The following is a 27,705-nucleotide window of genomic DNA, read 5'->3' on the forward strand; positions in this document are numbered from 1 at the left end:
ACAACTGTGCACGTCAGAAAGAGGATGTGTCTTGTCTTCCTTAGTTTTTTCTGACTTCATGGCACCGAGAGAGAGGCTGCTACTGTTAACTTGTCTCTTAGATATAATTTCTGACAGGATGTAAAAAAAGCCGAACAGGCTTTGTTCTGACGTTTCGGAAGGCAGTATTCGTCTCAGCTTTTAGACCCACGCTGCGCTTTTACGCACAAGTCTTGAGACACCACGTCAGAGAGAGAGAGCCGAGTGCCGTGCCAGACTTCGCTGTGTAGAGGAAGTATTGCTGTAGGTTCAAGATGATCCTGCTGCTCGCTCTGCTTTCTGTTCTCTGCGGAGAACCGGGTTTGTGCCTGGAGGAGGATGGAGGCTTCACGTTTAATGGAGACATCCGTCAGTTCGCCGTGACCTCAAACACACTTTACGTCGCCACAAAGGAGAGGCTGTACCAGCTGAGCCACGGCCTGAGTCTGATCAACAGTCTGACCCAGAGAGGAATCTTAAAGACCGGAAACCAGCAGGATGATGTCCAGTTTTACCGGGTTTCTGAGGCAGCTGAGTGGAACGCAACTTTCAGCATCAACGTGCTGTTGCCATTCACAAAGAATGACTCTCTGATCAGCTGCGGTGTGACTGACGATGACTGCGGTTACTGCGAGATTCTGGACCTGAAGAACATCTCCAACCTTCTGTACAGGGAACACTTCCAGGTGGGACCTCTGAAGAACAGCAGCAGGTCTGTCAGCTTTCTGGTGGATGTGAAGAAAAAAAGTCAGACCGACGCTTACATTCTGACCGCGATCCAACAAAACAAAGAACAGCCCGAAAACAACAAGTGTGGTATTAATCAGCAGGCTGTCAACCTTCAGAATACGGATAACAAACAGGGTGGAGGTATTTTTTCTGTGACTGATGGAGCTTCGGGCGAACCTGGGATCAAAAGTAAAGGTGACGTGGAGTTTGTTGACGGGTTTCAGATCAGTTCAACCATCTATCTGTTCTCCAACGTGCTCTCAGCTCGAACAAACAGAGTCCGTCTCATTTGGCTCGAAGGCGATAAAAGTAAAACTGACACACTCAGGTCTCTGCGGGGCGCGACTCTCAGTGTCTCTAACGGTGAACGCAGCAGACTCGTGGCCTCCTCGGTCATCCCGGGGGAGCAGCCGGTGCTTTGGAGCGGCGTGTTCGGTATCGATGGAGGAGACACCGACACCGAGCTGATGGTGTTTGACATCAGCCCTGATTACAGCACGAACACCGACAGAGATCCAGACTTCTACACCTCTGCGCCAACAGAAGCGACGGTGGGTCGCTGAATAACTTAAGTTTATTTTTTTAATGGTTATTTTTTGTGTTGAAACTGTTTCCACCTGTCCCATTTTTTTCTCTGGTTTGTAGAAAGTAGCATTAAGTCATTGTTATGTGGCATCAAAAAGACATAACAACTGTAAGAAATGTGCAGGGACACAATCTACTGTATTATTAAACTAAACAAAAAATAATTATGGTGGAACTAAAATAACAGCGACGAATCAAATAAATGGCACAAAATATTCCATTAAAAGTTTTAAAAATATTTAGACTTTAGAAAACAGAAAAAAAATCCAGGGCCTCATATTGTAAAAAATGAACTAAAAGTCATGACTGAATAAGGATTCTGAGGTATTTAAAGTACTGTGTTGTCTGCTGGTTCATGTGAAGATGTTTGATTTATTAAAAACCATAAAGTATACAGACCAGCTTAAGCCTTCTGTAGAGTTGGTGCTGTGCATTCATAGGACCTCATATTGATTCATTATCAGAATATTAGTTTTCCAAACTGTAAGTAGAAACCATGTTGCTGCAGCTGCTGACCAACACAACTCTCTGGATTTTAGCAGCTGTGGATGGGAGATCATTCTGTTTAGACAAGACGTGTTGTGTGTGAAACTGCATCTAATTAGTATTCAATTAAGTAAATGTATATAAACAGAAATGATCTATAAAAAAGTTTAGTTCCATTGATTCTTTAAGGCTAATTTTTAAACTGTACACATGATGTAATAAAAAAAAAGAAAAGAAAAAACCCTAAAACAGTACACGTGACATGTTGCCACATTATGTACTTCTTAATTTTCAACTGGCACTACGAAGTATTTGCTAGCACTTAATTTTTTGACAAGACAAAAATACAAAGTGAATAAATAGAGGTCACTTTGATGGCACAACAACACAAGGCTTTTTTTAGACTTTGAGTAATGAGATGCTATTTCTATATCAGGTACTTTCAGTACTTCTTCTGGTTAGTTATTTGTAAATATCCAATCTGCTGGTTGCCTGTTTTTCAGCCAAAGATCCTGAAACCGAAGGCAGTGCTCTTCAGGCACAGCTCCATGACCTCTGTGCTGGCAGTGAGGCAGAGAGGCTGGATGGTTTTCTTCATTGGGACAGGAGACGGGCAGCTCATTAAGGTGTGTATTAAGTAATAGATATCAGTTAATAGAAATAAGTATCTAACACTGCCTTCTGCTTGGATTCTCCTCCATCACTCATCATCCTCCACCTGCTTTCATGTAGTTGACAAAAAAAACCCCATTCAGCAGAGATTCTGTATTGACAGCTCACTCACATCGTTAAAGAATCATATTGTGCTTGCTTGACACAATATTTACTATATTTACTAAAGTATTTTCTTTCAGGGTGCATTTACACTCATGTATAAATTATAATAGTAGCTTAATGGCTTTAATGGATGGAGGAATGCAGCTCCATGTAATGCCTTCCTCTGCCATAGTCTCTTGCATTTTACTGTGATCTAATAAAGCCAAAGATTAACTGAGTTCTCTTGCCACTCCCACAAAGTTAGATAGATGCTACTGATGTCAGTTAGTGAAGTGATTTTCAGCAGATGAATCTCTGACTTAGGGTAGCCACCCAAACAAGACAGACTACCCCGATGCACTGGCACAGTTTACAAATGTGAAACAGGGAGCTCATACTACCACAGTAATCTGAGAAGCACATGAGTGTCAGGTCAAACATCTATATAGGAAGGGAAGAAAGCTTGAAACCACAATCAAGGAAGTCTGGAACAATGTTAGTCAGTTTACCGAGATGCAGAATGGTTCAATGAGAAGCATGATGAATAGATGAATATGAAGTACAATATAAGTACATAAGTGCAACTCTGAAAGCTGCCAAACAAAGGCTCACAGCTCAAGCCACTAAGCTGAAGAAATAAACAATAAATGGTCTGTTCTCCAAAGCTCCAGTTCTGTTCTCCCAGCTACAACGAAATAATAACATGGGAACAGATGCACCCTGAACTGCAACTGAGTAATACTGGAAGAAGAAGAACTGGCTGAAGTCGCTAGCAGCATTCCATGAAAGGCAAGTGAACACTTGCTCAGAAATAAAAACAGGATGAAGGCATCTACTCCTGTTTGACAGAGCAGTGCACCAAGACTCTTAGACCAGGCAGACCACCCTAAACACCGCTGCACTGACTACGAGAAAGCCTGTCACTCAGTGCCCCACACGCAAACACTGGAGTGCTTGGCACTGTATCAGACTAACAGTGCACTAAGAACATTCATTCAACAACCCCAAAGGCAATCACTCATGTCACCATAAAGTTTCAAACATATCTAGGTGATGCACTGTACCTACTGCTTTTGCATAGACCTCAACCCTCTAAGCCAGCTTATTGCAGAGAGCTGATACGGACATTAATTCAGGAGTGAAGCGATCATCAGTCAGCTCCTTTACAATGAATGATTGCAAAGAGAGTGAAGGTGATGGAGTTGCCAGAGGGCAGAGAAGCAGACATAAAGGATACAAGTACCTGGATATCCCACAGGTCAACAGGAAACATGACAGAAATGCACAAAGGTCAGCCACAGTCAAGTACCTCAAGTAGACAAGATGTGTACTGAGCAGCCAACTGAGTGGTAAAAAGTGTTGGGATTAAAACTACAAATACATAGGCCCTGACAGTCATTAGACACCCAGATAGAATAATAAGCTGGCCATAGGAGGAGGAGGATGCCACTGAAATCAAAATACGAAAACTCCTCACAATGTACAGATATCTCCATGTTACTAGCAATGGGAAGCGGGAGGGTGAGGATCAGCGAGTGTCAGAGCCAGAATGGAACATGGAGCATCCTCAAATACATCAGAGAGGTGGTCCCTAAAGACTAACTGCTTCAAGACTGCCTCGGCAGTTGAAGACACATGTTAATGAGGAACAGGAGGAGGAACTATCCTGGACGAGCAAACCCCTGCATAGGCCGTACCACCGACAGGTAGACAAAGTGAAATCCTGCCAGCCGGTAAAAAGGCCAGCTTAAAGGACACGGCCTCTGATCTTGTAGTTATGGTTGTTCTTGTGCTGCCATGATCATGTAGGAGTCCACTACACCTGACAGGACCCAAGTTGCAGGCTGGCCAAAGGTACCCCAGTGACTATTCAGTACAAAGTAGCAGGATGTAAGATGAAAGCTGTGTACACTGAGAAGCACAACCAAGTGCCTGGGACAGTGTACAGGAAGACCTTTTCCCCACCTGAAGTCCCCAAGATCCAATGGAAACCAACCAGACAATGTGGTGGTTGACAAGGAACAAAAAATGCAATTGTTTTCTTTTGAATAACCGCTGGGTTTGCCACATCCTGGCAGACAGCAAGGTCGGGAAGGAGAGTGAGAAAAAAGAGAAAAACCAAAGTGCTCTCTGTGGTAACAGGAGCATTAGGAGTTGTAGCCCCCAAATTGGAAGAACGGCTTCAGTAGATTCCAGGCACAACATCAGAGATCTCTGTTCAGAAGAGTAAAGTCCTTGGGACAGCTAAGCTAAGCACTGCCCCCAGATTCCCAGGCCTCTTGTAGAAGAGCCAATCTTGAGAAAGAACACAGACATACCAACCCACAGGGAGGCAGAGGGGGGTCTTATATACATTGTATATCTTTTTCCATTAAAACACCTGTAAATTACTTACTGCTTAAAATTATTTTTGCATTACTTAAAATTGCTAATAATTTAATTTGTGTCTCTTTTCCTCTATATTACCTGAAGTTACACAATACTTTAAATTCCTTACACTACTGTGTAACTGTCACAATGTAACAATTTCATTTAATTCTAGAGGAATTCGACGGAGTAAAGAGTAAAGTGTTCTAAAGTGTTTTTCTAACTGGATGCTGGCAGACAGTAAATGTTTCTGATGACACGACTCCTTTTCCGGTCACTATCTTGCAGCATTCGTGCTGATCCTGTTTAGAAATATGACACCATTACATCTGAGTGGGCCTCTGAAACGTTGCCATGATCTCAGCATTCAGCACCGCTGCTGTTTGCTGCAGATATTTCTATTTTATTGCAAAACTGTTCTTTTCTGCTTCTTAGTCATTCTGCTATATAGAGCATGGCTTCTTCTAAGGAAGCAGCATGGATCATGAGTGCATTCATTTCTGTTTGTGGTTGAATACGAGAAGAGGAGGAGACAGATTTGCTGCACTCTGAGACATTGCTTAATCGATCTGAGAGTTTAATGGAAGTGTTTGTTTCAACATTTGAAATGCTGCCATGAGGCTCCATGTTACCCTCACCATCATTTTTAACACCCAGACCTTTAGCATGGATACCAACTGTAATACTTTATTTGGCTTAATTGCAATATAAAATGTTTGTCAATTAAAGGTCATTATGGTCGCAGTATGACATTTGTGTTCATACATGCAAAGAAAGTGAACTGATCACAAACAATAAAATATGTCCACTTTCTCAGACCTTATGTTATCTTCTTTTAAAGGTACATGAAGTATTTTTAGGTAATTTAATAGAAAAAAGAACGTTGTGCTCATCAGTTATACAAGAAATTGTGCCATTACGTCTTCAACCAAAGTGATACATTCTTATGAACTTAGACATCATCCATTAAAAATACATAAAAGGAGGCGTTTATTTGTGGCAGCTAAACAACAACAGGTGGTTATCAGGTGAGATTATGCCAGCTAATTTAGGCTCAATAGTCCTAAAAATCCCACTTTACAGTTTGATAACATTCTCACATCATATTAGAGTTTCTTCATTAAGTGTCTGAGATCAACAGTATTAGATCCACTTCAAAGAAAGTTTCACAAATGTAGGCTAACAGCAGCTAAAAGAGGCTAACAGCTGCTAACAGCAGCAAAACTAGCAGCACTCGCCTACAGAAAAGTTCAGGATATCCTCAAAAACTTGTCTCATTATCACTGCCATAACTGAGCTTTACTGACTTATGGACTCCAAATGGACTTTCACAAAGTTTTACAGCCTCCTCCAGAGTAATTAGATGTGGTGTATTGCTGAGGTAAACAGCAGACATATTAAAAGGACCTGAAATATAAACAAAATATGACCTGGTTGAAAACAGTCCAGCCTAAAACAGGTTTAACTTTACGGTAACACCTACAATATAGCTGTTACAGGCCTTAGAAGGGGACTCTGAACTGGTTTTAATCACTATAAACTTTTAATGAGTTGTGAGATGTTCCACTAATATTTTTTTTTAAAATTTTGTTCCTGTTTTTGTAACTTTAAAAAAAAAATGTATTGGCATCCAGTTCAAAAAAGGATATAATGGTCAGTGTTCATTTTTTTTATTAAATTTTCTTTGCTTCAAAAAATGTATTTATTGTCTTTGTACTATTTAAAATTAAATGTATTTTTTAAATGTCTGTGCTGATATGACCCAATCTGTACAACCCTCAAAAGTTGGCGGTATCACTCTAACATGACCGCCAACCAGCTTGTAGACCGGGTTTCTTTAACTTGGATCTGGGGGTTGTTTTGAGATCATGCTCGAGGTTGGTGCCTTGTGATCAGGTCTGCAGAGGGGACCAAACAGAAAAACTATCACACCAGAGCTGCTGACTCACGGTGGACTCCCACATGTTCCACTGGTCTCATGTCAGTGTCTGATCATTTTATCACCTTTTGTTTCCCTTGCACTCTCACACTCACCATGACATCTCTACACATCTCTTTACGCCTGAGTATCCTGAATTCATGTTTATCCTATTTTTCATATTGTCTGTTTTTGGAGACAAAGTTTAAAAAGCGTATTTACAGCTATTATTAAAGCTGTTAATTTACATTTAAAAAGCTGCATCACCTTCATTTTAAGACCCAAATATATTTTGTGACTACATGAAATTTTTCATGGGGTCAGAAATTTAATCACTCTGACTCATACACTGAGCAACACAATGACAGTTGGAGGATGTGATGAAATTAGGCAGCAACAAAGAGTTCTCTAAAACAGTAGCAGTGTTTTCTACACATTGTTTTTTATTTCTGCGCTGGTGTGATCCCGTTATTAGTTTTAACCCAGTGTTCAAAGGCAAATTTGGCAAAACCTCCTTCTTGTTGTCAGCTGTCTGTGGACAGGAACTATCACGCTGGCTGTCCCATGGTGCTCTACAGGACCAGTGATGACCGCAAAGTGTTTCCCAAATTACATCTGGATCCAGTGGATCAGAAACATGTGTATGTGCCATTTAGTAACCAGGTACTTATATTTTTTACAGATTATCTGAACGTCACATGTACCTGTGCTGCATTTGACAGTGTTTGTTGTTCTAGATAAAGCGAGTTCCTGTGTCAAAGTGCAGCACGTACACAAATCTGCAGGAGTGTTGGTCTGCACAGGATCCATACTGTGTGTGGTGTAGCTCTAAACGCAGGTGAGAGAAACAACACGTGCAGCTGACGTCTTCAAACAATTCTGAACTTGGTGATGATTACTTTTTCTTCTCGTAGCTGCACATTTGAAGATGACTGCACAGATTCAGACTGGCTGTCCATTCCTGATGAGTCCCAACACAAAATGATTTCCCACAGAGTAGAAAAGGACACAACCGGACAGGTGCAGCTTACAAACACACTCGGGACTGTAACCATTTGTGGCTTTCAGTTATTTGTCAGTTTTGTTCTTCATTTTCAGATCTCACTAAAAGTCCACACACACCTGACTGTGGGTGAAGAAGTGTCATCGAGGTTTGCCTGTCAGTTTGCTGCAAGGTCTGGCTCGATTTGTGTTTCAAATAGCCCTCCTCCACAGTTCCCACATTGCACCTGCATCCTGTCTGATCGTACACTTCCTGCTGATGGTCAGTGGCTTTTCAGAAATAATTCCAAGAATTAAAAACACTTCACAGTAAAAGTTGTTTATTGATTTGCAACATTTGCCAACATAAGAAAATATATTATACTCAGATATAATGATAGAGGTTCTCTGACTCTGTTTATTATTATATACTGGCTCAGCTCATTAAAACAGACATATCACTACAGGGAGTGCAGAATTATTAGGCAGGTTGTATTTTTGAGGAATAATTTTATTATTGAACAACAACCATGTTCTCAATGAACCCAAAAAACTCATTAATATCAAAGCTGAATGTTTTTGGAAGTAGTTTTTAGTTTGTTTTTAGTTTTAGCTATTTTAGGGGGATATCTGTGTGTGCAGGTGACTATTACTGTGCATAATTATTAGGCAACTTAACAAAAAACAAATATATACCCATTTCAATTATTTCTTTTTACCAGTGAAACCAATATAACATCTCCACATTCACAAATATACATTTCTGACATTCAAAAACAAAACAAAAACAAATCAGCGACCAATATAGCCACCTTTCTTTGCAAGGACACTCAAAAGCCTGCCATCCATGGATTCTGTCAGTGTTTTGATCTGTTCACCATCAACATTGCGTGCAGCAGCAACCACAGCCTCCCAGACACTGTTCAGAGAGGTGTACTGTTTTCCCTCCTTGTAAATCTCACACTTGATGATGGACCACAGGTTCTCAATGGGGTCCAGATCAGGTGAACAAGGAGGCCATGTCATTAGTTTCTCTTCTTTTATACCCTTTCTTGCCAGCCACGCTGTGGAGTACTTGGACGCGTGTGATGGAGCATTGTCCTGCATGAAAATCATGTTTTTCTTGAAGGATGCAGACTTCTTCCTGGACCACTGCTTGAAGAAGGTGTCTTCCAGAAACTGGCAGTAGGACTGGGAGTTGAGCTTGACTCCATCCTCAACCCGAAAAGGCCCCACAAGCTCATCTTTGATGATACCAGCCCAAACCAGTACTCCACCTCCACCTTGCTGGCGTCTGAGTCGGACTGGAGCTCTCTGCCCTTTACCAATCCAGCCACGGGCCCATCCATCTGGCCCATCAAGACTCACTCTCATTTCATCAGTCCATAAAACCTTAGAAAAACCAGTCTTGAGATATTTCTTGGCCCAGTCTTGACGTTTCAGCTTGTGTGTCTTGTTCAGTGGTGGTCGTCTTTCAGCCTTTCTTACCTTGGCCATGTCTCTGAGTATTGCACACCTTGTGCTTTTGGGCACTCCAGTGATGTTGCAGCTCTGAATTATGGCCAAACTTGTGGCAAGTGGCATCTTGGCAGCTGCACGCTTGACTTTTCTCAGTTCATGGGCAGTTATTTTGCGCCTTGGTTTTTCCACACGCTTCTTGCGACCCTGTTGACTATTTTGAATGAAACACTTGATTGTTCGATGATCACGCTTCAGAAGCTTTGCAATTTTGAGACTGCTGCATCCCTCTGCAAGATATCTCACTATTTTTGACTTTTCTGAGCCTGTCAAGTCCTTCTTTTGACCCATTTTGCCAAAGGAAAGGACGTTGCCTAATAATTATGCACACCTGATATAGGCTGTTGATGTCATTAGACCACACCCCTTCTCATTACAGAGATGCACATCACCTAATATGCTTAATTGGTAGTAGGCTTTCGAGCCTATACAGCTTGGAGTAAGACAACATGCATGAAGAGGATGATGTGGACAAAATACTCATTTGCCTAATAATTCTGCACTCCCTGTAATAACAGAGACACTGACATTCATCGTAAGTTTTTTTTTTAAATTTACAGGCCTTGATGTCACAGTAAAATTCAGACTTGGGACATCACCACTGTCACAACGACTGAGGTTAAACGACTGCTCTAACATCAGGGGAGCGCCAAGTTTCGTGTTGTAAGTCCATCAATATCAGAAAGAATTCAACGACTCACTGTGGACAGACTACAGTACATCAGACAGATCAGACAATCAGGTCACGGTTAGAAATCAGAGAGAATGAAACCTTCATGACCAAAGCTAGAAAAGTTTAATAATTGTAACTGTATCAGACGTTGTTAGCGAGTGGTCTTTATTTTGGTGTAGTATAGCCATCGTCAAGACAAAAAGGACGTCTGGAGGTGTACAGAGACTTTTTAGACAGGAATTTTTATCAAGTGAGCACTCGCAATGTGCTGTGGTCTGGAGTTTCCCCAGAGCAACATCATCATTATTGTTAGATGTTGTTAGTCAGCACAGTAAACTAACACAGCTTCCTAAATTCAGCTGTAGTCAGAACATCAGCCGGTTTCCCCCTTAATTCCTGCAGAATAACGCAGACTGAATGTTTCTGCAGTTCTCACTGAAGTGCATGCCAAGATTAAAGCAGAGACTAAAATATAAGAAATTAATAAAATTAATAAATGAGATATTAGATAAAAGACACATGAAAAGTACGAGAGTCGTCGCATCCTCGATTCCTCGACTGCTTTCCTCTTGTCTCGGCGAGTCCTACCAGACGTGTGAGCGCAGACACGTCTGCAAAAAAACATTTTCAGCTGCAAGGAATATTTTTGGTAAAATTTTATGTTTTGTAGGGTGCTGAATCCAAAACTGATCTCCATTTCCCTCACATACAGTTTTGTTTGCAAAACAAGAGAAATTTACATTTTTTAAAAAAGCGCAACCGCGATGAAAAAAATCAATATTTTATTCCAATTAACTCGGCATAATTTCTCTGAGATTCCTTACTTTCACTGTGAACAAACTAAACCTGTTAGGACGCGATCATCTGAGATCCTCACACTGCCACCGGACCCCCCTCCTACTGACCCCCCTTATTTCCTCGCATTTTCTATGTGTATTTCTCTTGTGTTAGAAATATCAAATTAATGTAAGAAATCATTATTGGAAATGTTTTTTTTTTTACTCAAGTATAGGATACCAGATTTTGACTGCTTAATTGTACACTTAATTACATTTAAAAAATGAGGTTTGCAAGAAAACTTGACTAGATGGGATTTTAAAAATATTTTTCCTGTTTTCAGTGAGTAAAAACCAATAAGACACAGTCAAACAATCCTATGCAGTGTTTTGGTTGCCAACCTGTAATTCTCACCTGATGTCAGTAAAACATTTGTTATAACAAAACCACAGCTGTCTTTTATGATATCAGATCAGTGTCCACGATGTTTTATACTTAAGACAAAATGTGACTTGTTACTGTATCTGGTCCTTTTTTTAGTCCCACACACAGAAAGTCTGATCACCTTAAATGACTGAAACAACTCACAGTCAGAGTAAAAAGAAAGCTGTTTCCCGTCTCTTCTTCATGCTCATCTTTTTTGTGATTACACCTTTTATTTTGTTCATCTCATCTCCAATATGTCTCCTGTCCAGGTGTCAGGAGTGCATCAAAGCTGGTTGTGGATGGAACAAAAACAGCTGTTCCTGGGCTAACCAAGGAAAGACTGATGTACTAATGACTGATTTTCTGAATTTTCATACTTCATATCAGTCTGTGCGACATTATTTTAAAGTCATCACTTTTAACATTGAGCAAGAAACATGGGATTGATGGTAGAAAATGAAACTATTAAACATACACCAGAGATGCTAAAGAACGATTTTTTTAACTTAAAAAATGTTATTCACCAAGTGCTTATTGCTTCATCAGTACAATGATTTACATGTCTAGATTATAAAAAAAATGTCAATACTTTTATTAGCAGTTTTCTGTTTACTCCTCTTTTTGAACTAAACTAACGTTAGCTACAACAGGTCCTAGGTCAGTCCTGATAGATTATAGTGCTGTGCAGATGCTAAGTGCTGTATCCCTCCCGCAGGACAGAGCTTGCAACGATTTGGAGTCTGGGAAGAAATCTGTGAGTCTGATCCTCATTATCCCCATCCAGTAGAGGTCATGATGTCAGCAGAAGGAAACTAAATGATCTGATTATTTTTGTGTGTTGCTGCCAGGGGCCGGAGATCTACTCCATCACTCCCAGTGTGGTGTCTTTCTATGGGAGTAACCATGCGGTGTTATCAGGTCAAAACCTTGGTTTTGTAACACGAGTGAGGATCCAGACGCATGCTGAATGTACTCCAAAAGAGTGAGTCACTGTACAGATCACTAAGATGCTGAGAAATAACTGAATAAAGAGCAGATTTTAATCCAGGGGAACACCACCCATATTACAAACCAGAGGTGCGGACTCGAGTCATTAATTTTATGGCTTGAAAAAAGACTTGTGACTTGACTTGGACTTTTACACCAATGACTTGGGACTTGAATTGGACTTGAACCTGTTTGCTTGAAAAGGTTTGCTATATTACTCCAAATCTAAAATTTAACAAGCATATTATATAAAAAGTGTGCACCATTTATTCATTCATTCACCACACTACGTACTGTGTGCATGAGCTGTTGCACAGCCAATCAAATTAACCAGATTTTAAAAAAAACAAAAACAAAAAAACACTCAAGCCAAAAATGCTGCCAAGAGGAATTTCTTTCAGGTACATAAACTACGAAGTAGTCAACAAAAAATGAAATGCAATATGCAAAAACATGCAAGAAGAGAATCACAGCCGAAGATGGAACAACTTCCAACTTTGTCCGACATTTGAAGTTGCATAAAGAACAGTAGGTGGTGCTTCTCTTTTGCTACGATGTGATAGCTGACTTCATCTTACTAGCAAATGTTGTCCAGGCTACGTTGATGATATTGTTTGGCTTTCACGTCTATGATATTTTTGTTATGCTATTTTGAATCCAATTCTACAAGCGCATCTAACATGCAGCTTGTTATCTCACAATTGTCGGTGGATGGTGAGCGGGGTCTGTTTCAGAAATTGGGTCCTGTACCTGAACGCAGGGAACGCACACTCTGTCACTCAGACATAGACACATACAGATACATATGTGCACAAACAGACTAGGCAGGAGAGAGAGGACATGCCAATCACAGCGCACTACATTTACTGCAATGGTTCTTTGTTTTCTACTGTGGAAATCTCAGCAGTTTTTGTCTGAATAGAAGTTCTGCTTTTGCAATTTTCATTCAGGGGAAGACTATTCCTACAGCTAAGTTTAATTGAGCTGCATTTTATAGAGGTGCAATTTCAGAATAACTTTGTGTATATTTTGTAAGTTCACGTGTTTCATCATGTGTTGAGATAAGTGGTCTCCTTTTTAGCATATAATTGCATTTTTTTTTCTTTTTTCTTTTAAAGACTTGAAAAGACTTGAAATTCAAAGTTTCAGACTTTACCAGGAACTTGATACTTGACTCTTGACTCGAGTATAAAAACTTCAGACTTACTTTTGACTTGCAAAACAATGACTTGGTCCCACCTCTGTAACAAACAGTGTTGGTCAAGTTACTTGAAAAAAGTAATCAGTAACTAATTACTGATTACTTCCCCAAAAAAGTAATCCGGTTACTTTGCTGATTACTTATTTTCAAAAGTAATTAGTTACTTAGTTACTTTTTAAAAACACGATTTACAACCTGAAGAGGTGATAGAGCGATAGATCTTTCAGCCCAATTCTACTTTTTCTGCATAATCCATCATACAAAATGTAATCAAATGGAAAAGTCTCTTTTTAAAACTTGTTTATTAGTTTTAATCTTTTAACTTTATGCATCAAGCAAAAATTTAATTATCTGCAACATTCTCTGACTGGAAGAAATTTGTTTAATATTTAAACCTATTTTCTGCACATTCCAGCACATAAAATATATATATATTTTGTGTTTACACTCAGTCTTTCAAATAGATGCAAGTAAAACACAGCAGAAAATAAATAAAGTCAACGACTCAGCGGTCCTGTTGCTCTATTTTCACCTGTAAAGCAGGAGTGGGGTAGGCGGAGGTTTACCCTGGTGCAGGTGTGCCGCGGTCAGTGGAAGAATCCGCGAGTTTCTCTGTGAGTTTCCCATCACGTCGTAGCTACTCGGTGCTTGTTGGAAGTTTAGGGGTTTTTTCGCTGTAAAAAGAAGTTTTCTTCCCACGCACAGCGGACACTAATGTTTTTGTCTCTTTTTATGGAATCAAACTCAAAGTAAGGTCAGTATTTCCACGCTTTAAACGCTGCACGCTCATACTCTCTCTGCACTCCATATATGATCCACTGTTGATCTGCACACAGCTGTTGTCACAAATGTCGCACTTGCTTACGTCACTGTCATGAGACATTCTCGCAAAAAAAAAAAATCACGGTTTTAGTAACGCAGTAATGCAGCGTTCCTACGGGAAAGCAACGGTAATCTAATTACCGTTTTTGCAATAGTAATCCCTTACTTTACTCGTTATCTGAAAAAAGTAATCAGATTACGCGTTACTGCCCATTTCTGGTAACAAACCACCATATTCTACAATTTGGGAATATGTGAGTTCTCACCCAGCACTTATCGATGGCAAAATAGTTAAAAATGAGTTTAAAAAACACTGATACAGATTTCATTGACAACAAATATTCATTTTTACTGGACACGCTGATTTTTATTTATGTTTTTTTGGCTTTGGAGCTTTTAGACTCAGGCTTGCAGAAATTAGGACAAATGATGCACAGTTTGAAACGCAGATTGTTTGGTTTCTGAGTGTAAAACAGAAGGAGGAGAAATGTACTGTTGTCTGCACAGTAAGAAAAAACACAGCAGTTTACAGCATGCAGTGAAATTCACAATGAAGTCAACCACACAAAACAATAAAATAACTTAAGCATTGAAAATTAAGGTGCAAACAACGAAATTAGTAAAAACCAAAAAAAGGTTTTCTGCATGTCGTGATGATGTCACTGAGTCTGTGTGTCTTTGCTCAGGTCTCCTATTTGGGACAACGCTGGCGTCAGTCTGACGTTCCACATTCCCAGCACAGATATCAAAGGTGTGGTCCGTGTGTGTGTTATCCTAGAAGATGGTAGTTGCCATGGTGACGCCAACATCACTTACCGCTCATTGCCATCCTGCGGCAACATTACTCCAAGCAGCAGCTGGATGAGGTAAAATTAGTTTTGCACAATTCGTTAGTGATAACTGCTGATCGTAGATCCACAACTTCCAGAAGCCGAGGTTACAGAAAGAGTTTGAACTCTTTGCTTAATGTCAGTTTCTTTGCAATTATGATTAAAAGAAACTTGTGCTGATAGTTGTTTTTGAGGAGGCCACCTTTGGGAATCCCCAGACGCCTAAGGCCGTCCCTACCCTCAACCACAATAGCGAAGGCAGGACCAAACCATGACCCCCCAGCCATATGTGCTCCATATGTCTCATTTAATGTGACATATGGAGCACACTGTCTCTAAGAAATTATCTTCTGAAGAAGTGCAATAACAAACCTGATTAATCAAAATCATCTGCAGATCATTTTATTGGAGATTATGTATCGTAATTTCAGGAGCAGGACCACGCTTCCAAACACGCTCGTCTATAGATGACAACCTTCTGGTTTCCCCAGTTCTGCAAGCTGTTCATTCTCGTTTACATGCACCACCCTCCCTCCGTCCTTGTTCTCCATTCTTTAACGTCTTCACTTCTATTTAGTACACGGGGATCTGCCAGGGAGCCGTCGCCAGTCCCCTTCGAGGCCTTCCCCAAACCACAGCTCAAGTCATATCAAAGCATTCACTTTTACCTACTACAACGCTGTCAAACCTAAAATGAGGACGTGGGCCCAGCTAGTGAAGTGGGGAGTCTTCCTGAGGCAGATAGTCAAGGCGGTGTTAATCATCCGAATCTAAAACTACGTTAGTTTTATTTATTTATTACAAATATAACAGGTTGGCAGGAAAGAAAATAGACAGATGGTTATTTTTCTGGTCCATCAAACAATAAGCTTCTCGTTATTCTTCAGTGAGATCTGCTGGATCCAAGGATGACTCACTTCTCTGTGATCAAGAGTCTTTCATATTCTCTGCTCTGCATAAATGCTGCTCTGTGTTTTGCAGTGGGAAGAGGAAGCTCACACTCATGGGGTCACACCTGGAGGTTGCTGAAGGAGTGAAACACAGCCACACCAAGCAGGACGTCGAGCTTCCCAGAAACAGCAGCTATCAGGTCTGCAGACACACACAGTGGAAATGGGACTGTTTATTATAAATTGAATACGTCAGTCTAACATTCTGCTCTGAGTTGATGGACTCACTAGCTTGGGAAACCTGGGAAACACTCGGTGAACAAAGTTTCAGAGAGATTAGCTGTGACTGAAAGAGTAACCGATTGGCGTCTTTGTCTAGATGAACGATTAATTACAAAAGTGTTCATGTTAACAATGAGCAAAGTAGGTTTTCATGTTCCCGATCATTATCTCTTTAATGCACTCTGATGTGTCCTTTTCTGTTGAATATATGAATGAGAAAATGAAAGTGAGGGTCAGACAGATGGTTCAGTGCAGCAGGAATGAAGAGGATTTTGGATTTACAGTCTGACATTTATTACAGCTACAGTTTTAACACAACTTAAATGTAAATATTTCTAGTTTCTTAGTCAAGAATTCCTGAAGGCTCCGTGCTTCCAGGAAGTATTCAGAGCGCTGCAGTTGTTCCAGCCTCATTCCAAAATGGATTCAATTCATTTTCCATTTAAAATTCTAGAAACATTACCCGAAAAAAGACTAAATGAAATACATTTGCTTGGAATTCCTGCAAATTTATCAAAAACAAAAAGATAACATGTAAGTATTCTCAGCCTTTGCTCAGCACTTTGTTGAAGCACCTCTGGCAGCAATTACAGACCTAACTGTTTTAGATTATGATACTATGAGCTTGGCACAACTATTTTTGGGAAATCTCTCCCATTGTTTTTTGCAGAACCTCTCCAGCTCATCAGGTTGGATGATGAGGATTGGTGCACAGCCATTTTCAGAGAGGTTCAGTTGGGTCTGGGCTCTAAATTGGGTCACCCAAGGACATTCACAGACTGTCCTGAAGCCACTCCTTTGTTATCCTGACTGTGTGCTTAGCATTGTTTTCCTGCCAAAAGATGAGCATCCTCCTCAGTCTGATGTCCAGAGTGCTCTGGTGCAGGTTATCATCAAGGATGTCACAGCATATCGCTGCATTCATCTCATCTCAACCCTAACCATTATTCTGCCACCACCATGCTTCACTGTAGGGATAGTATCGGCCAGGTGATGAGCAGGTGATGAGCAGTGCTAGTTTCCTCCCAACACTTTGCATTTAAGCCAAAGAGTTCCATCTTTGTTTCATCAGACCGAAGAGTTTTGTTCTCATGGTCTGAGAATTCTTCAGGTGCTGCAGAAATGATTGTCCTTCTGGAAGGTTCTCCTGCCTGACTGTGGCCCTTCTAACCCGACTCAGATTGGCCAGGCTGCCAGAACTATGAAGTCCTCGTGGTTCCATACAAGAGGCCAGCATTTTTGCTCATTGCGACCTTTTCTGTACCCTTCCCCACATCTGAAAAGGCTGGAAATACTTATGTATATGTTATATTCTTAATTTAAAAAACTATATTTGCAATAAGTTCAAACAACTATCATTCACTGTGTCACTGTGGTACACTGTGTGTAGAGTCTTGAAAGTGAATTTTATCCATTTTGGAATAAGGAATAGCTGCTGGAATGTTTGGAATAAACATGACAAAATGTGGAACAAGTGAAGTGCTGTGAATACTTCCTGGATGCACTTTATGCTCAACAAAATAATCTTTTGGAAATGTGTTTGTGCTTGCTTTACCTTGACATCATCATCTGCTTGCTGTACTGTCCACACACTAAATACATTCTGTGTTATACAGTCAAAGTCCTTGCAGAGTCTCACCTATGACACACCTGCAGCTGAAAAAACTTTGAGCAGCAGTGTGTCTTTGAAAGTAGCCAATCAAACCTTGGCCTGCTCCACAAACATCACCTACTATCCGGACCCTGAGTTTACCAGCTTCACGGCTATAAGAACAGGGGAAGATGTACGCGTCACCATACAGGTAATGTTGCGTCTGTTGAAACAATCTACTAACATATGACATCAGCTCACTGAAGATCAGACTTCTGTTGTTGTTTCAGAAAAAGTCAGACAACCTGGAGATGTCAAAAGAAGAGTTATCAGTGTGGGGCATTCAAGACAAACAGGAACACCCCTGTATCCTGGAGGCCAAAGAGATGGATTTATTTATCTGTCGGATTAAAAGGCCACCCAACACAGAATTTTACGACTTAAAGGTAAATCTTTCTTTTAAGTGTGATTAATGTGATAATAGGTATAACATCACAACATCTCTATTATCTTACAAAGTCCTCAGAAGTGTAGTACTGTGCTAACAATTTACACCATAAATACATTTCTGGTATGTTTTCAAATTACTGTTTTTTTGGGGGTTTTTATTGAGCTTTAAAATACAATTAGCAGAAGAAAAGATCAAATCAGCGCTATTTGCCTTTAAAAATGTCATGAAATGGTCGTGTGTGGCAGGCAGGAAAGGACCCAAATGCAGACTTGTAGGCAAAACTCAGAAAACAGCTTTATTTGCTGAATAAATAAACAATGCAAAACTAAACTGGGAAACCTAATGAACCAAACACACAGAGAATCACACAACCATGAGGGTATGACGTGACAAAAGGCAAACACAGGGTTTAAATACACGAGGAGGGAATGAGAAGGAGGGAAACACAGCTGGGACTAATCAGACATAATGAGACAAAGGGAAGCAAAACTAGATACACTGACATAGGACAAGGACTATCAAAGTAAAACAGGAAGCATGAGACATAAGCAGACTTGACACAGAGACGTGGAACATGGCAGGTTTAGACCCAAGCACATAGCACACGGAGACTACATGAGACAGAAAAACTAAACCTTCACTAGAGTCAAGACACCAGGAACACAAGGAGGGCTTAGAAACAGAACATGGAGCACAGAGACAACAGTAACTAACAGTGACAGGGAGACGTGACTGACTGGGAAGAACTGACTTTAAAAAATACTGACACGGTTCAAATGATGCATGCGCGTGAGGAAAACAAAAGAAGAAACCAAAGAAAGCTGACGAAATGCTAACCAAGCTGAAAAGGGATGAAGAGAGACAACGGGACAGATGGACACAGGCATGAAGACAGCACAGTGACCATGCAGAGTCTCACACAAAAACTAAAAATATTCAAAGCTGAAGTCAACAGTGAAGTGAAAAAAAGAACTAACTTGCATCAGTTATGCTATGAAAAGGAAATTTGGAGAAATTCAGGAAACAATTCAAGAAGAAATAGCAAAACTTAGCAAAATGCAGTGCTGGGTGACAGAATTAGGAAAGTGGCACAAAGAAGCTAACGAGGCCCTTGTGATGTTGTTGAGCCATGCACAGCAGATGCAAGGAAAAAAAAAAAACCAACCTTGAGCAAGATCGTGAAGAAGCATCATCCATATATTTGGCATACCAGAAGAAACAGCCTATACGAAAATAAGCATCCATCTGAAAGACGGGGTGAAACTGCAAGTGACCTATGGAAGAGGGGGATCGCACTAGAAGCTTCAGGAGAGCAAGAGGCTAGGACGCTGGGAGAAACTGGAGCACCACCAGGAAGGCAGCAGGTGAGGGCTGGCAACCTGAACGGAAACAGTACAACAAGTGAGGGAAAGCTAATGAGAATCAATCCTTTTATGTCAGGTTTCGCTATGCGGCAGGCAGGGTGGGACGAAAATGCAGGACTCAAAACTCACGAACACAAACTTTAAAATAGCTTTATTGCTTAAGAGCTCAAAATGTGCTATTCAAAATAGCTCAGGTAAGACGAAAACCAGTAACTCACAGACTGGCGTCCAACAGGGGCCCATGGATCACACAGCTTGTGGGGAGAACAAAACAAAGACCACGTGAAGACTGAAGTAATGAGACATAGTAAGCAAAACTGAATATAATGTACACGGGACTATCAAAATAAAACAGGAAGGAAACGGCGAGAACGTGAACCTGAAAAAACTAAACAGAGACACCTCTGGGAGGTAAATAAACACAGAGACAAGACTTCCACAACAGACGCTGAAGACAAGACAGAGATGAAACTGGGACATGAAAGGAACGAACATAGTAAAACAAAAAACCATGAAACAGACATAGAGATAACAACAGTTCTCTACAGTCGTTTTCAAATTGATATTTCTTTCAAAATGGTAGTAATAGAGGAAATACTGTGACCCAGTGCTCTGTTGAGACGTCCCTCTGTGAAATGCGTTTTTGTGTTTTCTAGATAAAGTATGGTGACAAGACAGTGAGCCTCAGTAATCCTCCACCACACAGTGTCTTTCCAATAGTACTTTCCCTGCTGATACCCGGTATTCTTGCTGGTAAGTTGGCTTTTTCTTCAAACCTGGACACAATTTCTTAAAAACGCCTGAAAACCTTTTCTACTGCAAATTGAAGATGTTCTAGTTTTTCCGCTCAGGTCAAATCTGTTACTGTTTGTCTTTCAGTGTTGTTGGCCATCTATCTGTGGCGGAAGAGTCGCTCGGATAGGAATGGGTTTTGACCACCGATGCCCGTCTCTGTATTCAAGTGATATTATATTTGAAGTCTTGATGTCTGTTTTTCCCCTCTCTTGGGATTAATTTCTGTGTTGTTTAATTCAGGTGTATTTATTTTTTTATTTTCAAAAAAAATTTCAGGTTTCTCAATTTTGGTTGATTGGCAACCTCATAATTCGACCTTAACTCAAGGTAGTTTATGATACTGTAGGTTAACGTTCGGTGTGCGTTCCAGTTGTTGTATATATTTATTAATTTTATATATGTTTTATACTTTACATCATGCTTGAAAGGGGTTATTGATCTAAATCTCCTCCGGAATGCAAATAAAAGCTTTCCTACAGTGTTGAATTATTTTGTTAAATCAGCTTCTACTATTTCTGCTTTCCTGATACAGTCTTTGGCTGTATCATATATGAAGTAATTGTATTTTTACTGTAATTGTATATTTAATAAATATTGATATATGTGCAACAACATTTGTTTCCCATGAATGAAATTACCTGAGAGAGAAAGACAATAGAAAGTCATAATACTGGTAGGCCTTCTAAAACATTTAGAATCAGAATCAGAATACTTTATTGATCCCTTACTATTACTTTGCATCCATCTGTTTGGTCACTTCTTGTGTGTCAAAAACAACTTCCCAGAGCTGACCATAGATATCTCCTTTGCTGCACTCTAGTAATAACCCATGTTTGGAGGTATCCGATATAGTATAGCATGTAATAGCCCTATAAATAAATCAATAAAACTACTTAAAGACACTCTGTGTGTGTGGACTGCTGAGAAAATAACCGCAGAGATTCATGAGTCTTTGACTCCGTCCTGTGGTCAGAGACAAAGACCCATGTCTTGGTGTGCTTTTCTTTCCATTCTTCTTTCAAAAACAAAAAAACAACCACACCCTTCAAAACATGCAAATGGGAAGGGTGTAGGGTAACATTGTTTCTATCAGTCCAAAATGCATGTACATACATACTTACATGCAAGCATATTATGATCGCACTGAGAGAATAAGTCATTAACAATGACACCAAAAACATCGGTATCATAATGATAACCATCCCCACCAATAATAAGTCATTAGTAATAATACTGACCTGCTGCTGTTTGTGGATGTCATAAGTCTCACAAGCTATCCTGGCTGATGTCCATCCCCAACACTGACACTATACTCAGTCAGTTTAATTCAGTGAATAAATCTAAACATCATCAAACAACAACAAGTGAAGGTCCCATATATTTCAATATGAGAGATCATTTGAAAGAACTGGAGATGATTTATTGATGTACAGAATTCAGTTTGAGGTTAGACTCTGATGACCCATCGCAGCAGAACAGAATCCCAGCGGTGATGGGGATTAGAGCATGTCCTGCAGACTCTAGATCCTGGTGGTGGACATGAAGATGGAGGCTTAAATGGAGCCTGAGTGACGAGAGAGAGGAGGTGATGGGGAGGAGGTGGGTTGCACAAATGGGTCTGCAAGGGAGAATGACAGATGGGAGATTTAAAGTACATGGAATGAAGGCTGATTGTCCTGAAGAAGGGTGACAGAAAGATGATTGGGCTAGACCAGTGATGTCACAGTCAGCTTGACAGCATGAAAAGTGGATGTGATATAAAGCCAATGCTAAGTTTGTTTCTTTGTTGTGTTTTAGTAATAGGATCGTACCCTAAACAAATGTTTGAAGTTGGAGTTACTTAATTTAACCCTTTTGAATGTAGTCTATTTTCTACTGTGAAAGTCAGAAAGACCGAGTTGGATGAGGCTCTGCTGTATTTCTTGTGGAGGATTTGCAGCTCTTTGAAGAGAATGAAAGCTTTCAGGGCCTTCGTCCAAAAGCATGACCCCACCTTTATCCTTCCATCGAGAAAGACACTCAAGGAAGTGGTGGAGGACAAGGACAGCAACATCAAGGAGAAAGCCACGGCTGACCTACAGAAGGGGGATTTTGTTAGTCCAGCTGAAATGTGGCCTTCCATTAGCATAGATGGGTATATTGGTGTGACTTGCCATTATGTCGCAAGTTACAAATGCTGTAATTGGGAAGGCTTTAGGACCCAGGGGATGAAAGGGAGGGTATAAAAGTAGTAGCATGTGCTCTTCTTCTCTCCTTTGTGCTGATGAGTGGCTGTGAACAAGGGTGATTTGTGAAGGCAAAGAGCCTGAGATGATTTTGTGGATGTAGGAGTGATGGTAATTTTATATATTTGACATTAAAAAGGGATATTTATGCATTGAAATGTGATTTATATTGTATTGTCTCCTACAAGACTGGCTGTACATGTGATTGTGATTTCTCCTTTTTTGTTGCATTTTTCTCCCTAGTTTGTTTTAGAGCATGTATGAATGTATGAATAGTATAAAGGCGCTTGACGGTTATTGTGTGGTTTTAATCACTACACTAAGATATTTGGTGCCATATAAATAAAACTACATTTAATTTGTGAAATGTCCAGCTGCTAAACCTCCTCTCATACTTAATTTGCCCACACTCTAAATCATTTTATAAAGTAGGCCTGTGACTGAACACCTGCTCTGCAAGAAATTTGCAACAAATCCTGAAAATAGTTGCATTATTTGTGACTATGGACAGATTCATGAATGCATGTCACTTTAACCATTTAAGCTCACGATGACAGAATGTTTGAGGACCAGAGTACTGGCATTAAAAGATAAGATAAGATACCTTTATTAGTCCCACAAGTGAGCAATTTCATGTTAAGGCTGCCGACCTATTGCACGCAATGGCGGCGCCATCTTTCCCTCCAACCATACATACATTACACAAAAACATCACATGGGGAAGACAGGTCAGAGAGGTATAACAATGGAAAAAGCACAACATGAGGAAAGATAAGGAGAAAAAAATAACTCCCCCCAGATTGAGCTCCAACAGGGAGATCAGGTTGAGAACAGAAAAAAAAAAACACCTCTGCACATAGCACATAACAAAAAAAACAAAACAAAAAAAAAACAAAAACTCTTAATACCATAAGGAAACACATGACAAGAAACAGGGATGCGTGTAACTTAGGCTTACACTTGAAGGCCTGCACACCAGATCATTCTGGGTACCAGCCTTGGTCACGCTGCATGACCCAATTTTTAAAAATACTGCATGTGGACATCTGAATAAGGCCCACGAAGCACAGACTCTGGTGTGTGCTTCACTGATACCACCACCACCAGATTGTGAGCAGTTCCAGTTTTTATTTCACTATAAGTGATATCAGCTAAAAAAGTAATGTGTTTGTTATGCCGATGCTTTAGTTCTCATTAACTCAGAAGCACAGCCGTCAACATCTACAGGCCCACCACAAGCTCCACCACCACAGCAACCAATCAGCAGCAGCATCAACCACAGTGATCACAGACTTGACAGACAGTGTGGGAAGTTTCTGACAACCGGGTTATAGAAACCCCAGAGTGCCCACAGTTACATGAAAGAGGGCATTATAAGCTTTATTATTATTTGGTATCAAAAAGCCACATAATCTAAGGAAATATGCTTTCATTTAACTCATTCACTGCCAGCCATTGGCAGTGAATGAGTTAAACCCATTGACTCATTCACTGCCATTGACGGCTATAGACGTCAATGGCAGTGAATGAGTTAAAATCAGTTCATTTGTACAGATGAACTGACTAAACTTTTTGAAAATCAGTTATGTTAATAATAATAATAATAATAATAATAATAATAATAATAATAATGTATTGCATTTATATAGCGCTTTTCGGGGCCCTCAATGTAACAAAATCAACACAGATTTTCAACAGTACAGACATATATAACGGCAAAAGCTACTCGCAGCAGCTCTTAGAAAGTTCCGGATGTTCGATTCTGTTCCTGCTCTGACTTCCTGTTTCCTTCACCCACTTTGTGTAGCTTGACTCAGGTTTCTTGGATTGTCATGAGTGTTCGCAATCAGCTCTAATTTTCATGAAACTAGAGTAAAGTGGACTTCATGTTGAAGGTATCTTTGATACCGCAATCAAACATAACTGTATGTTCTCATCCTCCTTCCTAAACGTCAATATTAGCTTGAATTCCTCTCTTGCTATCTTCTTCCAAACTACAGCACTTGCTTCATCTGAACTGATTTCACCTATCGCCCATTTCCAACTTGGCGTTCCAACCAAACTTTCATCCTCACTCCACTTCCTCCCTCGTTCTCGTCCTTTTCTACCCGAGACCTCTGTCCTCCATACCCATATCATCCTTGTCCTCCACTTTCTTCCAACAAAATCAAAGAGGCTTTTCTCCTGGACTGAATGCAGTGAATTCGTCAGTCACAGCAACATTTAAAAGCTGCTGCCCTTTAGACAAACTTGTAAACTGCCAGACGGGTCTGTTTAATAAGTTCACTGTTGGCAGTTTTGTGTTAAACCTTGTGAGGAGGACAAACACAGAAGAGGGACTAAAATGACCGATCATCTACAGTTGTGTAACTTTATTTGACAGATTTATTCACGGCCTTCTCTTCCTCTCTTTCAAAGAAATCTAACCCACATCCTCAGTTGGTGTTCCTGACACAAAATACCAGATCCATGAGCCATCCAGGAATGTGTACGAGTGGGATCTGTCTGCTGAGCCCTGCAATGCAATTCACAGAGATGGGCTATAAGCGTGCACTCAGCACCGTTTTTTTAATCAGAGTTCTTCCAACTGAGTCATGCAGCTGCTGCACACAGGAAGAAGTCCTTGAAGCACACGTGTGGAGAACACAAGGGTAAACTGTTTGTGTAGCATCCCCGGTTGAAAAGATGGTCTCTCAAACTGATGGTTCACAATCCTTTTATTAAACAGCCGTGTATGTGAACACACCGTAAGAGCTACAACATACAGAATAAAAGACTATTAGTAAATCAAACAGTGTGTTACCTTTAACCTTTTGACTTATTCATTAATCACAAATTAATTCTCCTTACCTTGCATAACAAATAACACTAAAACTTGTAAATTATTTCATATAACAGGGAAATCGTGGCATCGCTGCCTAAACATGACGAGGTACGTTAGCGCCCTCTAGTGGGTGAAAACTTAGCCTTTATGCTTAGTAGCGGTCAGCTGCTATATGCTCCGTAAAACAACAAAATAGATATCTACCAGACAAACTGTTACAAACCTTGTTCCCTCATCAACCAGGTGCTAAGAAACTGCTTTCAACTCAGTGTTGCACCTTAATAGCCGTTTTGTTTGTGACCGACACATCACTAGTAGCTGATAGTTGGTAGCTGTGCAGGGTGGGTCTAGCAAAGTTTTTCCAGGGTGCCACGTAGGGCATTAACAAGGAAAGGAAGGCACAAAGACATGCTTTTCTTTCATTCTCATTTAAAATGTCTCACTTTTAATAAATAATTATCGTAATCTTACAACCAGATTGTCAGGAAACAAGATGGCGCAGAAAGAAACAGGCGTGGTGAAAATTGTTTGGTGATTCTAATTAATTTTATGTAATTCTGAGTAGCCTATAGATCCTGCCTGGAATTAGGTAATAGTAACAAAGGGAAACGAATAAACAAAGGATAGATATCTAAAAGAGGAGAAAATGGCAAAAATGAAGAAAATCGAAGAGGATTTGGAGGAGATCAAGCTTTCACTTAATTCATTGTCGACGGATGTCAAGAAAGTAATTAAGCAACAAGGATTACTTACGTCTCTGATGGACCAAATTAAAGAGCTAAAAAACTTGATTACAGAGAAAGACAAGAAAATCCAACTCTTAGAAATGAGAGTGGAGGAGTTGGAACAGTAGACATGGCTTGAGGATGTCATCATTACTGGTCTGGAAACCAAACATAGGAGTTACGCGAGAGTCATCGAGACAGGGATCGGTGTAAAAACTGGTGGTGATGAGCCCCCGGTAGAGAGCTGCAAACACTGGAGCGGCAAGTTGTGGAGTTTTTTGCGAGTAAAAAACTGCCCCTGCACAGTAACAACATTGCAGCATGCTATACCCTTCCCAGAAAGAATGCAAAGCACCTCCAGCGATAGTAGTGAGATTTGTAAATCAAAAACACAAAACTGACTTACTGAGGCAGTCCAGACAGCTGAGAGGAAGCGGAGTATACTTGAATGAACATCTTGCAAAAAAGAATGCAGACATCGCCAGACAAGCTCGCATATTACGGAAGGAAAAAAAATCCAAGCAACTTGGACGAGAAACTGTAAAGTGATGATAAAGCTTAATGGAACACCAGAAGAAGCCAAGGTCATCACGATTAAAGATCTCGAGGAATTGGATATATAATTGTATGGAAGAGGACCAGAGTCAGGCTGTAATTTGGACATGGGACTGTGATAAGATCACCGGATTTTCACTTTATGTTGGTAGACAGATGCCGACTGCTAATGTTGTTTCGTCTTTTGTTTTTTTGTGAGAATAATAGTCATTTAAAGAATACTCATTTACAATGAGCGGTGATTTAGATTATAAATCATATGACTTTGAAGCCAATATTGATCTAGAAGGGAATGTGCTTAACACAATTAATGAGACATGTGAATATTATATGGAGGACCAATTTAGAGATAACGTTGATATAAGTAATACATTTTCTTTAATTGCTTTTAATGGCTGTGGCTACAGTGTAGCTGCCATCACCAGTGTGTGTGAATGTGTGTGTGAATGTGTGGATGACTGGATGTGTAAAGTGCTATACAAATACAGGCCATTTACCATTTAATTGTAGAAGCCTATATAAAAACTTTGCTCCGATTAATGATTTTTTGCATAGTTTGAGAGGCAAGTTTAAGGTAATTGCTTTATCTGAAACATGGCTAGATGAGAAAAGGGGCTGTGATTTCTATATTGACGGGTATGAGTTATAGTACATAAATAGATCTAATAAGAAGGCAGGAGGGGTGGCACTTTTTGTTAACTGTGATCTGAAATGTAAACAACTTAAAGATATGTCTATGGTTATTGACGACTTAATGGAGACTCTTACAGTAGAACTAGAAATGGAACGAAGAATATAATTGTTACTTGTATATATAGAAAGCCTGGAAAAATGTATAGATGTAGTGGAAGATTTATTAAGTAGGGCTAAGGGAAATAAGACTTTCTGTTTGTGTGGGGATTATAATATTGATTTTCTAAAAGAAACTA

The 27,705-nt window shown here is 40.1% G+C and overlaps 1 protein-coding gene and 1 long non-coding RNA gene across 3 annotated transcripts; one reads left to right on the plus strand and one right to left on the minus strand.

Moving 5' to 3' along the window:
• LOC113009304 (plexin-C1-like) lies at positions 1-21,349 on the plus strand. Its single transcript, XM_026147525.1, has 16 exons — positions 1-1,298; positions 2,322-2,444; positions 7,388-7,522; positions 7,597-7,697; positions 7,774-7,879; positions 7,958-8,123; positions 9,919-10,021; positions 11,504-11,579; positions 11,950-11,988; positions 12,083-12,216; positions 14,931-15,110; positions 16,056-16,164; positions 17,863-18,048; positions 18,128-18,283; positions 20,309-20,405; positions 20,532-21,349. The coding sequence occupies exons 1-16, from the start codon at positions 294-296 to the stop codon at positions 20,585-20,587; spliced, it is 2,772 nt and encodes a 923-aa protein (XP_026003310.1). The 5' UTR covers positions 1-293; the 3' UTR covers positions 20,588-21,349.
• On the minus strand, positions 16,106-26,505 carry LOC113009305 (uncharacterized). 2 transcript variants are annotated; one of them, XR_003270154.1, is made up of 5 exons: positions 26,250-26,505; positions 21,686-22,065; positions 19,871-19,906; positions 19,454-19,667; positions 16,106-16,166 (listed from the first exon to the last, which is right to left on the minus strand). It is a non-coding gene; the product is annotated as an uncharacterized LOC113009305 (long non-coding RNA). The 2 variants fall into 2 exon arrangements; XR_003270153.1 differs by lacking the exon at positions 19,871-19,906 and having other exon boundaries at positions 26,250-26,504.
• Positions 26,506-27,705: the final 1,200 nt, after the last annotated feature.

This window comes from Astatotilapia calliptera, chromosome 17 (genome assembly GCF_900246225.1).
Source record: "Astatotilapia calliptera chromosome 17, fAstCal1.2, whole genome shotgun sequence".
In the NCBI taxonomy this organism is placed as follows: Eukaryota; Metazoa; Chordata; class Actinopteri; order Cichliformes; family Cichlidae; genus Astatotilapia; species Astatotilapia calliptera.

What these genes read in the sequence shown, in the direction of transcription:
- LOC113009304 (XM_026147525.1), top strand. Translation starts at nt 294, where the DNA reads ATGATCCTGCTGCTCGCTCTGCTTTCTGTTCTCTGCGGAGAACCGGGT. An exon ending in GAGACGGGCAGCTCATTAAG is followed by an intron (nt 2,445 to 7,387) that starts GTGTGTATTAAG and finishes TCTTGTTGTCAG; the next exon opens with CTGTCTGTGGACAGGAACTA. An exon ending in AAAAGGACACAACCGGACAG is followed by an intron (nt 7,880 to 7,957) that starts GTGCAGCTTACA and finishes CTTCATTTTCAG; the next exon opens with ATCTCACTAAAAGTCCACAC.